General features: G+C 45.8%; 3 protein-coding genes across 4 annotated transcripts; 1 reads left to right on the top strand and 2 right to left on the bottom strand.

The window, feature by feature from the left end:
- Nucleotides 1-65: 65 nt before the first annotated feature.
- crfb12 (cytokine receptor family member B12) lies at nucleotides 66-5988 on the bottom strand. Of its 2 annotated transcripts, XM_067257508.1 has the most exons (7): nucleotides 5807-5988; nucleotides 4861-5147; nucleotides 2585-2766; nucleotides 2334-2473; nucleotides 1973-2105; nucleotides 1718-1836; nucleotides 66-1628 (listed from the first exon to the last, which is right to left on the bottom strand). In XM_067257508.1, the coding sequence occupies exons 2-7, from the start codon at nucleotides 5070-5072 to the stop codon at nucleotides 1002-1004; spliced, it is 1413 nt and encodes a 470-aa protein (XP_067113609.1). In that variant the 5' UTR covers nucleotides 5073-5147; nucleotides 5807-5988; the 3' UTR covers nucleotides 66-1001. The 2 variants fall into 2 exon arrangements, with proteins under 2 accessions (XP_067113609.1, XP_067113610.1); XM_067257509.1 differs by lacking the exons at nucleotides 4861-5147; nucleotides 5807-5988 and having other exon boundaries at nucleotides 2585-3080.
- Nucleotides 5989-6639: 651 nt separating this feature from the next.
- On the bottom strand, nucleotides 6640-10574 carry si:dkey-71l1.1 (uncharacterized protein LOC569883 homolog). The gene is made up of 10 exons (XM_067257407.1): nucleotides 10440-10574; nucleotides 9955-10154; nucleotides 9795-9862; nucleotides 9473-9565; nucleotides 9073-9174; nucleotides 8426-8531; nucleotides 8136-8258; nucleotides 7904-7980; nucleotides 7712-7814; nucleotides 6640-7596 (listed from the first exon to the last, which is right to left on the bottom strand). Exons 2-10 carry the CDS (start codon nucleotides 10136-10138, stop codon nucleotides 7457-7459), a joined length of 996 nt encoding a protein of 331 aa, XP_067113508.1. The 5' UTR covers nucleotides 10139-10154; nucleotides 10440-10574; the 3' UTR covers nucleotides 6640-7456.
- A 266-nt stretch (nucleotides 10575-10840) lies between these two features.
- Nucleotides 10841-12737, top strand: ufc1 (ubiquitin-fold modifier conjugating enzyme 1). Its single transcript, XM_067257391.1, has 6 exons — nucleotides 10841-10970; nucleotides 11393-11460; nucleotides 11597-11660; nucleotides 11782-11858; nucleotides 11944-12034; nucleotides 12253-12737. The coding sequence occupies exons 1-6, from the start codon at nucleotides 10848-10850 to the stop codon at nucleotides 12331-12333; spliced, it is 504 nt and encodes a 167-aa protein (XP_067113492.1). The 5' UTR covers nucleotides 10841-10847; the 3' UTR covers nucleotides 12334-12737.
- Nucleotides 12738-13206: the final 469 nt, after the last annotated feature.

The following is a 13206-nucleotide window of genomic DNA, read 5'->3' on the forward strand; positions in this document are numbered from 1 at the left end:
CATGTGAGCTTCCTAAGTCAGGAATACTAGAACTATACAATAAAGAGAAAAAACAGACCAAAAACGAAGCAGCCATTTTTAATAGCATACATAAAAAGTACCATGTACAGTCCAATAAAATATCCTACATACTGCACCTTCATACTACACGGTTTCACACATTGAAAGCTTATCCATCAATGGCTACGCAATATCCTGATCCAACCTGAGCATGTACTGTAAGGGTTTTTAAGTGGGCCGAACAACCAAAACAATGCCCTTTGATCTGAATAATTGGACATTGTATTCATTAGGGGTCATATACTGATTTTACAGGGTATGTCACACAGTTCCTTAAGGTCTACGAATAGGGTAGGCTATGTAACATTGGTTGGGATGAAAATGGCCCGGGTGCTGTTCTATGCGCCCTAATGCAACCCTGTGAAATAGCCCTAGAATGAAACGAGAGGTTTTCGCCCTTTATGGCATGCTCATGAATATTTAGATGAGCTGTGTGCTGATTGGTTGGTTTACAACGAGCGAAGCTGCGGTGGAAAGACGCAACATAGACAGACAGGCATCGTGAATTGTAGATTTACATGACAACACAGATTATTTAGTCGAATGAAACACAGTTAGGAAAATGAAATAACGTCCGCCCCATTGGCAATAAACTAAATCATCACACATTCTACCTATGCTAGATACAGGAGACGTTAGCATTGCTAATAACTGTTCGCGACAAAATCATACTTTCAGTTTGCGGTTTCAGTTTACTATCCATACTTTAGTATACTTTAATATACTTCTTTTTAGTAAGGGAGGAGGTCACGAAACGATGAAAAACATTAAGCCTAAATCAAATAAAAAATACATGATTAGATCATTATTAATCCTGACCCCTGACCAGTGTGTGGCATCCCTGTATGGACCACATATTATGAACAAAACAATCCCCCAAAAAAGAGTAATGAGCCAGGTTTAGGTCTCAAGATTACTGGACACCACGGGAGAGGGGGGGATCAAGGCATCCAGTGCGACTCGTACTCCGAGCGGACCACCACCAAAGACTCCGCCTCCATCTCTAACTCCGCCTCCCAGGGGACAGGAGAGGGACCTGGGGCCATGTCCTGCACAGCCCCGTCCCAGCCTCCCTCGCTGTCCAAGCTTGCACCTCCATCTGTGACCCTGCTGTCTATCTCTCCCCACTGGATTGTTACTCCATGACCTGTTGTCCTGTCTGAGTCGGTCACTCCGGTGTCAGTTACTCTCCCCTGGTCGCTCTCCGCCTCCGTGTCTAGGCCCTGTGGGGGCTGGGTGTCTTCCGTTGGGCCTGCAGATCCCTCAGGTGTCAGCGTGTCTGAATCGAGGTCACACTCCAGGTCATCCAAGACGGAGGTGTAGTCAGAGAGGCAGCCTGGGTTGACGGATATGGAGGGAGGTCCTGACCCCTGGTTGGTACCCTGGTTGGTACCCTGGTTGGTACCCTGGTTGCCAGGGATCAACCAGGGACCTGGGTCTGCCCCGGCTACGCCTAATCTGAATATGTAGATGTCCACCTCCTCATCCAGCTGTCTCCTCCAATGTTGGCGCTCACAATGCACATTCTCTGGGATTAGCAAGCACTGCGTGGAGGACTCCCTGATATGCTATAGTCGAAGACAAAGAGATAGCAAGAGATGGGATGATTTCGTTCATGTGATGGATGACAATAGGCTTATGGGTCAGAGGTCAGTACCCGTATGATGGGGGTGTGGTCTTCATTCTCCTGGCAGCTCCATGTGACTGCGATCAGTCCAATCAGCGCAACGAGCAGCCCAAACAGTCCCACAGCCACGACCACGTACTTCCCAAAGTCTGGGAAAACATCCACACAGATCAGACACACACAGCACTGGCCAGAGAAAGCCCGGACACAAGCTTTCACCATGAAACGGCAAGTGAGGAAACGTGTCCGCTAACGGGATATGTCGTTCCCAGACTGCCTGGCTACCTTGGCGTGGTGGCACGGCGAAGCATCTCTCCGCGGTCTTGTGGTGAAGTAACTGGTGTTTCGCTGAGGCCGAGAGGCAGTAGGAGTGGTTAGGAGGGAGTTTGGGGAACTCTCGATGTGACGAGGTCTCCACCTGAAATCGGAAGAAAACGAACCATTTAGGCTTGCTGCTGACGTGCGGGTGAGCGTGTGTGCGTGTGTGGGTGAGCGCGTGTGGGTGAGCGTGTGTGGGTGTGCGCGTGTGGGTGAGCGTGTGTGGGTGTGCGCGTGTGGGTGAGCGTGTGTGGGTGTGCACGTGTGGGTGAGCGCGTGTGGGTGAGCGCGTGTGGGTGAGCGCGTGTGGGTGAGCGTTTGGCCTTACTGTGGTAATGTGGCCTCCCGACCCATCACGTAGTGTGAGGATGTACGTAAGGCTGGGGAGAACAGTCTGTCGGTGGTTCAGAGACACATGCACACTCTGATTCTCCACCATTACATCCATAGTGGGAGCACTGAGCAGACCTGGATTAGCAGACGTGCACACACACAGACACACACACACAAAATAAGGTGGTATTCTGTAGGCCGAGCAAATGACTGACTTGATTATCAATATAGGTGAAAGCTACTCACTGTCTCCGTAGGGCTGGACAGTTCGGTCCAGATTCTTCCAGTGCGACGTTTCCCCCCATCTCTCGGCTCTAACTCGGACAAGGTAGTGAGTGTGGAGGTTTGATGTGAGCGGGATGTCCAGAGAACACTCGGTGGCGACGGTATGATTGCACCCTCTCAGGTCACGCCAAACCTTTTCCAATCTGCACAGGAGCATGAGATGTAACTGTCCACTCTGTCTCTCTTTCTCTCACCATCTTTCTCTCTTTCTCTCACCGTCTGTCTGTCTGCCTGTCTGTCTGTCTGTCACTCTCTCATGCTACCACATATTGCTCTGTGAGCGATCCCTTTTCACAACCCTTGAGCCCACAATCTGGGACTCGACAGGTCAAGCACAGAAAGGTCAAACCACACAGAGACGATGTCATGAATTGTCTGCAATGTGACTAATCAGTAGAACTGGAACTCAATTGTTAAGCACTCGTGTGAGGTCTGGGCAAAGGTTCATAAAATGCACAAACTCTTGCTTGACAAACAGCCTTATGCCTCACTTTGGCTCCATACAGAAGTACGAATAGGGAAGCAGAAAGTGTTTTGGACACGGTGGCTAGACAATGGAATAAATACAGTTAGCGACCTTTATAAAAATGATATATTTATGTAATTCACTGAATTAGTCCATAAGTACAAATTGGAAGAGAAAGGAGACGTTTGGAAATACTTTCAAATCAGACAGTGTGATGAAAAAGTTTCAATCAGGTGAAGTGGGTAACCCAATTGTGGACTATCTTGACAACCCGCTTAACCGTAAGGCGTCAACATTTTACAAACACTCAATTTATTCAACTAGTAGCATATGTGACAATTTGAGAATATTTGGCAGAAAGACCTTGGTTGTGCAGTTGACATGGATACATGGAAACAGATTATGGCTAATCATGGTAAATATATCAAGGAAGCTAAGGGGAAATTTATTCAGTACATAATATTGCACCGGTCCTACTGGACACCAAATAGGCTTTTTAAAATAGGACTAATAAGTGCCAACACATTTTGGAAATGAAAAACATTTACAAGGGGCACCTGTTTGCGTCTCATTTGGGAATGCTCTATGGTCAAACCATTTTGGCATAACATACTAGAATTCCTAGGGACATGGGCAGGAGTAACCATGCCAATATCTCAAAGACTTTGCCTTTTGGGAGATAACACAGATATGCCAACCCTAACAAAAAGCTCATATTCAGTCCTGATGGTTGGGATAGCCTCTCTTGCCAGAGTTCTATTGAGACACTGGAAATCACCCATGAACCCACCAATGCAGGAGGGGAAACTCCTCATGAGTGAGACAGCATCATATGAGGTTATGCTGGATAAGGGGCAAAGAGCCTGGGACTATGGGGATTTGGGATAACTTTATGATCCACCTGACTAACTAACTAACTAGTAGCCTGATTGTGAGATTGTAACCGGATTCTTTATGCCATATTTATTTAATTTACTGATATTTAACATTTTACATTTTTTGTCATTTAGCAGACGCTCTTATCCAGAGCGACTTACAGTAAGTACAGGGACATTCTCCCCGAGGCAATTGTACCAGTGAGCTTCTCCCCCAGGCATTGTACCAGTGAGCTTTTTATGAATGAGCGATTTTCCACTAAATAAATGTCAAGCTTATTTACGTTTTTGGGGGCATTTTTTCAGTTAGCAGATGGTAATGTTTGAATCGCGATTCCATCTTCTACTGCCGGTAACGTCGTAGAATAATCTTCAAAGGGGGTTCTTTATTAATGAATGAATGCAATATGAGTAGGCTAAATGCCTGAAAATATCACGAGAAGGGAAAACTTAAAAGGACGTTTAAGTCATAGAGATTAGGTCAATTTTTTCACCGGTCTGCCAAATGTATTCGTTGATTCAGCTATGAGGCTGCCTCTTGCAGGGGAAATGAGAAGACATCATATTTCATTCTACACTTAACTCGTATTTTGAGTTGTAAATGAGCAGCAAAATAAAAGATGCTTTAAAATCTATGTAATATTTATAAATAATAAGTAGGCCCTATGCATTTTTATATAAAATATACAGAAATATCAGTTGTAAAAATGTCATTAAAAAACGGACCCCTGTGCAACCGACGCAAGCAAGCACACCCTACAATTTCCCCAGAAATTGTACCCTCTCTAGTTTCACTATATTATTTCTCGGGTTCTTTGTCTTCTGTCAGCTGTACCATATGAGCTGTTGTTTGTCGTATTTGCAAATAAATATTAGAATATAAAACTGGAACTTACTCAACCGCTTTGAGCTGGGCAGTGTAGTTTGTGTCGCTAGGGTTACCTGGGCCCGGCAACCAGCGCACACGACCAGTGAAGTCAAGGAATTCCACATTTATGCTCTGAGGAGGGGAGAGTGCATCTGGCATGCACACACACACACTCACACATAAATACAAAAACACTTGTTGGTTTAGCCTTGGGATGAGGGTCAAGTGGGAGATGAGCATTGTTTGATTACTAATGCCTGTTGAGCAGTGTTGAATTGCTCATGCCTGTGTTCACAGGAGGCTCCTGTATGGCACCTGTGTAACACAAAAAGAGGGTTCGAGCATGATTGGCCAGGGAACAATTTCACAGTATAGAGGGTAAAATAGATTTTCTCTAGTTTGTCCATCCTTTCATTTAGCCCTTAACCAGAGCCTATTCTTGCAGAAACCCTAACAGCCGAATCATAACAATCTATCCCAGGGCTGTCAGACATATCTAAGGAAATATGGAAGAAAAAAAATAGATCATGATATGTGCTGCTGTACTGTGTCACTTGAGGCTGGGTAGAATAACTAAGAATCGGCTTCCCTCCGACAGACTTGTCCAGATATGACCCTTTCCTCCTAACCCCACCCCCAAATACATTACATTTACATTTAGTCATTTAGCAGACGCTCTTATCCAGAGCGACTTACAGTAAGTACAGGGACATTCCCCCCGAGGCAAGTAGGGAGAAGTGCCTTGCCCAAGGACACAACGTCATTTGGCACGGCCGGGAATTGAACTGGCAACCTTCAGATTACAAGCCCGATTCCCTAACCGCTCAGCCACCTGACTCCCCTGAAATAAAGAGCTCTTGATCCAAACAGTCAATTAACCTGGTGCAAAGAACATCAAGTTCATAAATTGCCTTCTCTTGAATAGCCCCACAGGTGATTAAATATGACACATGATGACGAATGATGCGACTCACCGAGCATTCGCCGGTCAGGATGTTTTCCCATGGGAAGACGAGAACCTTCTCATTGGTCACGAACTGCACCTTCAAAACGATGCACTCTGTCTGACATTATTGGGTACGTCTAAGAGCTGGTGGCTCTGCCTTTCTGTCCACATCATTGATCTGATCCTACTTCTAATTTCAAACCCGACTGAGTGTACAGATAGAGAAGGGGCGTGCCCTGAGAGAAACACTCAGATGTGTGGCCTCAATGAGGATTTACAAGACAAACCTGCTTACACGAACACAAAGAATAGGGGAAGGAGGAAACGGCTTTACCTATCTGGTCTGAGCTCCACTACCTGTAATAATTGACGATCCCACGACTCAAAACTATAGTTCTGTGAAAACAGTAGCCGGACGAACCGGAATGCAATCATTCCACAGCTGCCGAAGAGCATTCCTGTAGGTATATATCACTGTCGTGGTGAATAACGAGGGCAGTCCCTTTTTCCTACCTGCCGATTGATGTTGGATGGCCTTGCACTCGAGACAAATGAAACACAGAACTTCAAAGTCATTTTTGTTCCTTTAGGCTTTCTTTGCATCCCACTTGAATTTGAATGCTATATTCTCTACGTCAGTAATGTGCAATAAAGTAGAACGTTTAGCGGGGGGGGGGGGGGGGGGGGGTACATTTTCACGGCACTGTACGTCAGTGAACAACTTCAGACGTTTATGATTTATAACGAAAACACTCAAAACAATGCAAAATAGTAATAATAAATAATGTATTCAATTAGAACAAAGAGATGACAGACACTAGCTAATGCACGTGCTCTCTCTTTCTCTCCCTCCCTCTCTCTCTCTCTCACCCACACACACCTAGAAGACGATTTCTTCAATAGACAAAGACAAATATGGATAAATGACGTCAGTAAATGAGTTACATTTCATCTGTCTGCCAAAGTGTTGAGGCTGCCAGAGGCAGGGTATGTGAGTGTGTGCAGATTGCATACAGTTCCCTGTGTTAAGTGTCTGTACGTTTGCAGCTATATACTGCACGTACAGTTCATGGTGACATGGTTATGGCCATTCCCCCCCCCCCTCGGCCCAGGGGAGGGTCGCAGTGGGTATGGCTGGAGCAGCACCTTGTCTTAGTCAAGTGCAGTTCCAGTTCCAGTCAACTGACCTGAATACACAAGCACACACACACACACACATAAACACACACACACACATACCGCTGCATATCGCTACACCTACAAAGTTGACCTAATGTCTACTCTAACTGAGAGACGAGGAATCTAAATGTCTTTTGTATGCATGACCCCCTCACCAGTTGCTCTGTGTACGCCACAGTGAGAAGAGGGAGACTCCCAAGTGCTAGACTTGTTTTCAACTTCCTGTTTGGCTCGTCTTTGTTAGCCTGGTGGGTGGGGTTAGGGTTAGGGTTAGGGTCTGGTGACGGGGTCAGGGGGATCTACATTTCCTCATTTTGTCAAGTTTATGAGGTTTCAGTGTCCAGAAGTAGTGATATGCAAGCCTGTGGTTGCTTCGAAGAAGGTCTCTGAGACAGGAACTCCATTATCCAGGAGGCCTTTGACGTGGGTCCAGTGGCCTGTGAGGGAGGGGGGTTCCCCCAGTGACTTCTGGGAGATGTAGTCTTGATAGGAGTGAAGTCTATCCCACATTGATGCCCAGACCAACCTGGAGCTTGTCACCACGGTGATTAACGAAGGCGCCCATGAGGAGGGTGGCTGGGAGTGGAGAGAGACGCTTCTCTAACACTCCTCCTATTATACACCTGCTGTTCACCATGCCTACAGACACACACACACGCAATCATCGTAAATACAAAATACCTGGTGTGTGAGTGTGAGCCACACCCTGGATACACAGACAGTGTGAAATGTTCCCAGTGAAATTGAGTTTCACCTCTGAAGACCATGTTGGCCTCAGGCAGATCCAACTGGTACCCGAAGGAGGCAGTCGTTTCCTGTGTCCTAGTACTGGCCTCGAACTCCACCCCGACTTGGATCTGAAGCACACACACACACACACGAATGTTGCACCGATGGCCCAAAACCCAAGCTTCATCTGAGTGAGTGCGTGTGTGAGTTTATTTACCTGTTTGTTAGCTCGGTGGTAATAGCTGGCATGAGCTCCTCCTTTCCCAGCATTCAGTGTGGCTACCCAGTTTGGTCCTGACATTGACATAGACCAGACCAGACCAGACGATTAGGATAAAAAGGCACTGGATCCCCAGGTCAGACGATAGACCAGGTGAATAGTCAAGTGCCTACTGCCTATCATAACATGCCTCCCTCAAACACATACGTTTGCACACAATAAAACAAACCTGAGTACTGGCCGGCGAGTGTGAGTATGCCCCCTTCCTCTGCTCGTCCACGATGGTACACCAGCTCTCCCCCCAACACCAGGCCAGACGATACACTCTGGAGAAAGTGAGCTACCAGAATCACTGCTCCACAGGCACGCACACACACAGCACACACACACAATTGACTACATTAGACAGGTGAAAAAGGAAGGGTGAAACAGCACTGAAGCGAGCTGTCAACACTGTTTGTTGGCTTGCTGGTTTGCGTGCCCGGTTGGCATGCTGCACGCCTGTTTGGCTCTGATTACCTGACTCTCGTAGAATGTCTGGGTTGGCCATGGTCACAGCCGCGGTGAAGTCACTTCCTCTGTACTCTGTCTCAAACTGCCATGTCACAAACTGAGCCTGCTGTGTCTGAGAAAGAGACAGAGAGAGAGAGAGAGAGAGAGAGAGAGAGAGAGAGAGAGAGAGAGAGAGAGAGAGAGAGAGAGAGAGATGATCACTATTTGTAATTTAACCACAATTTGTCCCTATATTATGAACCACTTTGGCAACTTATTCTCTACTCTATTAACAATTCAAGCCAAAGAAAATACAAATGATATCATTTTTCCTTCACATCAGTACAACATTATAAGAGTATCCACAGTTTCCTTCTCTAGCTTTTAGGTAGGCAGTTTCACATCTTAGCCTGCAGAGGGCAATGGAGCACAGTGGGAGGAGGACAAACATAGTGTGAGCTATTTATAGACACAGCAGAAGAAAAGCATTGGCCTGGCCAAGTCCTAGCAGAAAGCTTTCATCCTTCTGTGATAAGAACGGATCCGTTAGGGCAGGAATTTCTATTTTATACAGTGGAATATGCAAATGTGTCAGACAGTCGGTGAAGGGTGCATTTTGAAGCTCTTATTCAAACACAGCCATCGCTGTCACACGGTGTAACTGGAACTCTCACCTGGAACACTGCCTTAGTCCTGATGCGCTCACTGAGATGCAGCAGCGAATGAGCATTTAGACTGCCTGAGGAGTCCATCTCCCCAATCAACACTGGGGAGTCCTGGTAAAGGACACATACAGTCAGGGCACAGTGACAGAAATAATTATAATAATATATTTTATTTGTAATGCACCTTTCCTGCATGCAAAGCGCTACAGTGCAGCCAAAAGTCTAAATGAAAGATACAATCAAAGACTCACAATTGGTTTAGTGTGGATCAATGACAATGCAAACACGCATGCAAACACACATGCAAACCAGGACTTTGATGTTGTAGTTTCTTTTTCATCATGATTTATGTTCTACTTTTCCACATTCACACATGCAGTATTAAGCACAACCAAGGGCAGTATCTGACCGTGTCTTTGCCATGGTCGTCGGACTGTAGGTGCTCCACGTGGAAACGATACTGCGAGGGACTCACGGCGCTGAGGTGAAGCGTGTGGCTGACCTGAGAAGCAACCCCCACAAACACCCACACGTCATACAAAGAAATAAAAAACACCAGGCATGCTATATAGCTTCAAGTTTCACAGAATGCTTGCCGGCGGGGCTGTACAGGTGTGCGAGAGAGAGAGAGAGACAGAGAGAGAGAGAGAGAGAGGGGGGGGGGGGGGAGAGAGGGGGAGAGAGAGGGGGGAGAGAGGGGGAGAGAAAAGGGACGACAAGTCAAAGTCAACCTTAAAGAAGCTGCTCAGCGTCTTGTTGACGATCATCTTGACACCTTCAATCTGCTGAGGAAACACATCTGAGGAGGAGAGGAAAAAAAGGAGGGACATGAGACATCTAGGACCTTCTCAGCCGAGAGCTGGAGATCTTTAGCAGAAGTTGTGGCGTTACCCTTGCAGCTCCTGTGCAGAGCGTGGAAGCTCCCTGGGTTGGGAAGGCGACCGTCTCTCCGCTCCCAGCGAGGAGGGGTGTCCCAGTGGGCAGGCGGTGTGTCCCAGCGAGAAGGTGGACTGTCCGTGGAGAAAGGCCAGTTCTGACGGCCCGGACCAGAAGACAAGGCCAGAACACTGCCCATGAGGGCACCACAACTCCTGCACGCAAGACATAGACACACACACACTCAAAACACTTACAAGTGTCAGTTATGCATTTTCTCACCCTAATGTCTTTCAGCCTGTGCCAACATGGTCAAACAGTAAACCACCTACCCAGCCACACATAAATTGACTCTAGCTAATGAATGGAATGATAGTCATTTGTTATAAAACAGCAGCCGTGGCTGCTTAACAGGCAGCACAGTACTGTAGCTATGACCTTAGCTGGCTAGCAAGAAACATTAAGAGCTACATTTTCGGAGCTGTCATCCTAATACTTACTTCCACTGCTATTGAGTGATCCACAAAATTCAAAGACGCTGAAATATTGTTAATAGTATGAAATATTATTGTAGCTAGTCAAACGATTCTAAGAAACAGACCAGGTCAGACAGAGATGCTGTGATCAGCTGATACGGAAAACCTCTGCCAGATGTAGAGTGTCACCTACACACAGATCCCGCGTGAAACGTAAACGTCGTGCTTTGGTTCCTGTTCTAAAACAATATTTGTTCTCGGTATTTGTCACATAAACATGCAAAGAAGGCAAATAAAGAGTTGGTTTTAATAAATACACACATTTTCTTTAAATTCTTACATTTATTTTCCTTTAATTTCAAATGTATCGAATCATTTGTCTTCTGTTTCCCTAACGTGGTGACGTCAGAGATGATTTTGATCCCGTTCAACATGGCAGACGATGCAACGAGAAAAGCAGTGTCTGACATTCCACTTTTGAAAACCAACTCCGGTCCACGAGACAAGGAGCTGTGGGTACAGCGGCTCAGAGAGGAGTACCTCGCACTGATCAAGGTGAGACTGGGACAACTGTTTGGACTTTGTTGCGTGCTGCAAGCGAGAATAGCACTGGTGTTGGGATGACAAGCTAGCTCACCCAGCTAGCGAGCTATCTAACTCGTACGTGTCACTGTCAACAGCTGGTCAAATTAGTAAGAACGAACAAGTTTTCCTCGACTGATCTGTCATCTACGTTTAGTACAATTATGACAGGCAGATGCTTTGGATCCAGCTGTCATTGTCGTGTCAAGTTATTGGCACTTTGCATTTTGGTAGCCGTATAGTATTAACGTGGCTCCCAATCGGACTGTCTGCATGCACTACAATAATGTCACCACATTTGAGGCATTAGGCGTATTTGATGTGGGAAAAGTATGTTTAATAATTAAAACCTGTTTTGAGTAGTTGTGGTGTTGTTTTGCTCTTGTTCTTTCCAGTATGTGGAAAACAACAAGGTAGCTGACAATGACTGGTTCCGCTTGGAGTCCAACAAAGAGGGAACAAGGTCTGGCACCCACACACACACCACATCTGTTAAGTGCAAAATACAGATCATCACATGGCAACTGTATGATGTTGAGGCAGTGAGCTGTTCACCTATTGGTGTTGTATTGTGTTTTTTTCACCATTGTTGTGCTCAGGTGGTTTGGAAAGTGCTGGTACATCCACGACCTGATGAAGTATGAATTTGACGTAGAGTTTGATGTGAGTGTTTATTCAGAGTGATACCAATTATCATCATCAAATATCAAATGCATAGTGTATTTGCAACATAAGCAAAGGATAGACATCTTAAAGGTCATTAATCAGCCCTCCTATTGGTTAGATCCCTGTGACATATCCCACCACTGCCCCTGAGGTGGCTATCCCAGAGCTGGATGGCAAAACAGCTAAAATGTACAGGTGAGACACACAGGCGCTCAAACACATGTTGGTGGCTCACACATTCACACATTCACATGATTTCTGACATATGTCCTTATTGCAGGGGTGGAAAGATCTGTCTGACTGACCACTTCAAGCCCTTGTGGGCGAGGAACGTACCAAAATTCGGGCTGGCTCATCTGATGGCCCTGGGGGTAGGTGCTGCATGAGTTAGATGCTGGTGTGTGTGTGTGTGTGTGCGCAGACATGCGAGTGCATTGGATAATGTCAACATTTATACCTGGGCCAAACTATAGCTTGTTCCTGGTAGTCTTCCCACTATAAATATCTCTTAATATCCGAACTGATGAATTACTATTGTGAATCATGAGACCCAGGTTTTAGAGTGACTAAGCACATTTTTTTTTTTTAGCTGGGTCCCTGGTTGGCTGTGGAGATTCCTGACTTAATCTCCAAAGGAATCGTCGTGCACAAAGAACAGCAGAACAGCTGAGACCGGAGACATGCTGACCTTTCGGCTCCACAACCCTGCTGCCCCGAGAGATACAACAAGCCTACACCTACCCCTCCTGTGAGACCCCCAGCACCAGCTCAGTCATTAAAATTGCTTACTGGGCCACGCCTGTCTCCATTCGAGCTGCAACTCCTACGCTCTCATGACATCAATGCTAATAATGTTGCAGTCATCAACAACTCTTTGTATGGAGGACCAAATGAAAGCATGTAAGAGTAGAGAAAGAGATGATTGGAAGATGGTATTATTGACAACACAGATGTTTATTGCACTTGTCTTAAACCCGGTGTTCAGAAGGATGCCATCATTGTCTGTGCGTACTCTTTGTTTCTCCTGTGGCCTACTCTAGTAAGTCAATAAACACTCAATAAATGCCACCTGAATTCTTTGCACAGTTGTCTTTAAGTTATGTCCCAAATAAATGCCTACTTCTTGCCACTATGAATCTGAAGAGATTTGAAAGTATTCGATAGATGTGCTGTGATATGATAAAACTTTAACGTGTGATGTTATTTACCAATCAACTGTGGGTTGATTGGTTGGTTGAAAACCCCAACACCGCTGAAACGGCGTAAACTGTTTCGACTAGCTGAGTTTACAAATGTGATCCACTGCACACTCTCTAGAGAAAGGAATACAAACTAGCTCAATTTGACCTACACAAAAGACGATGTCGAATCCTTTTCTAGAAGTGAGTTGTTACAAAATGTCTGTAAAGAGAGATTCGCGTGATTTAATTAGGCTCTCGTGATAGATAATAAACAGTGCTCCCCTCTCCCCGTATGTCTGCGTGTATAGTAGGCTCCTGTCCCATGGGTTGTGAATTATGTGGGCGGAGGTTTCATACACTTT

Source organism: Osmerus mordax, chromosome 19 (genome assembly GCF_038355195.1).
Source record: "Osmerus mordax isolate fOsmMor3 chromosome 19, fOsmMor3.pri, whole genome shotgun sequence".
NCBI lineage: Eukaryota > Metazoa > Chordata > Actinopteri > Osmeriformes > Osmeridae > Osmerus > Osmerus mordax.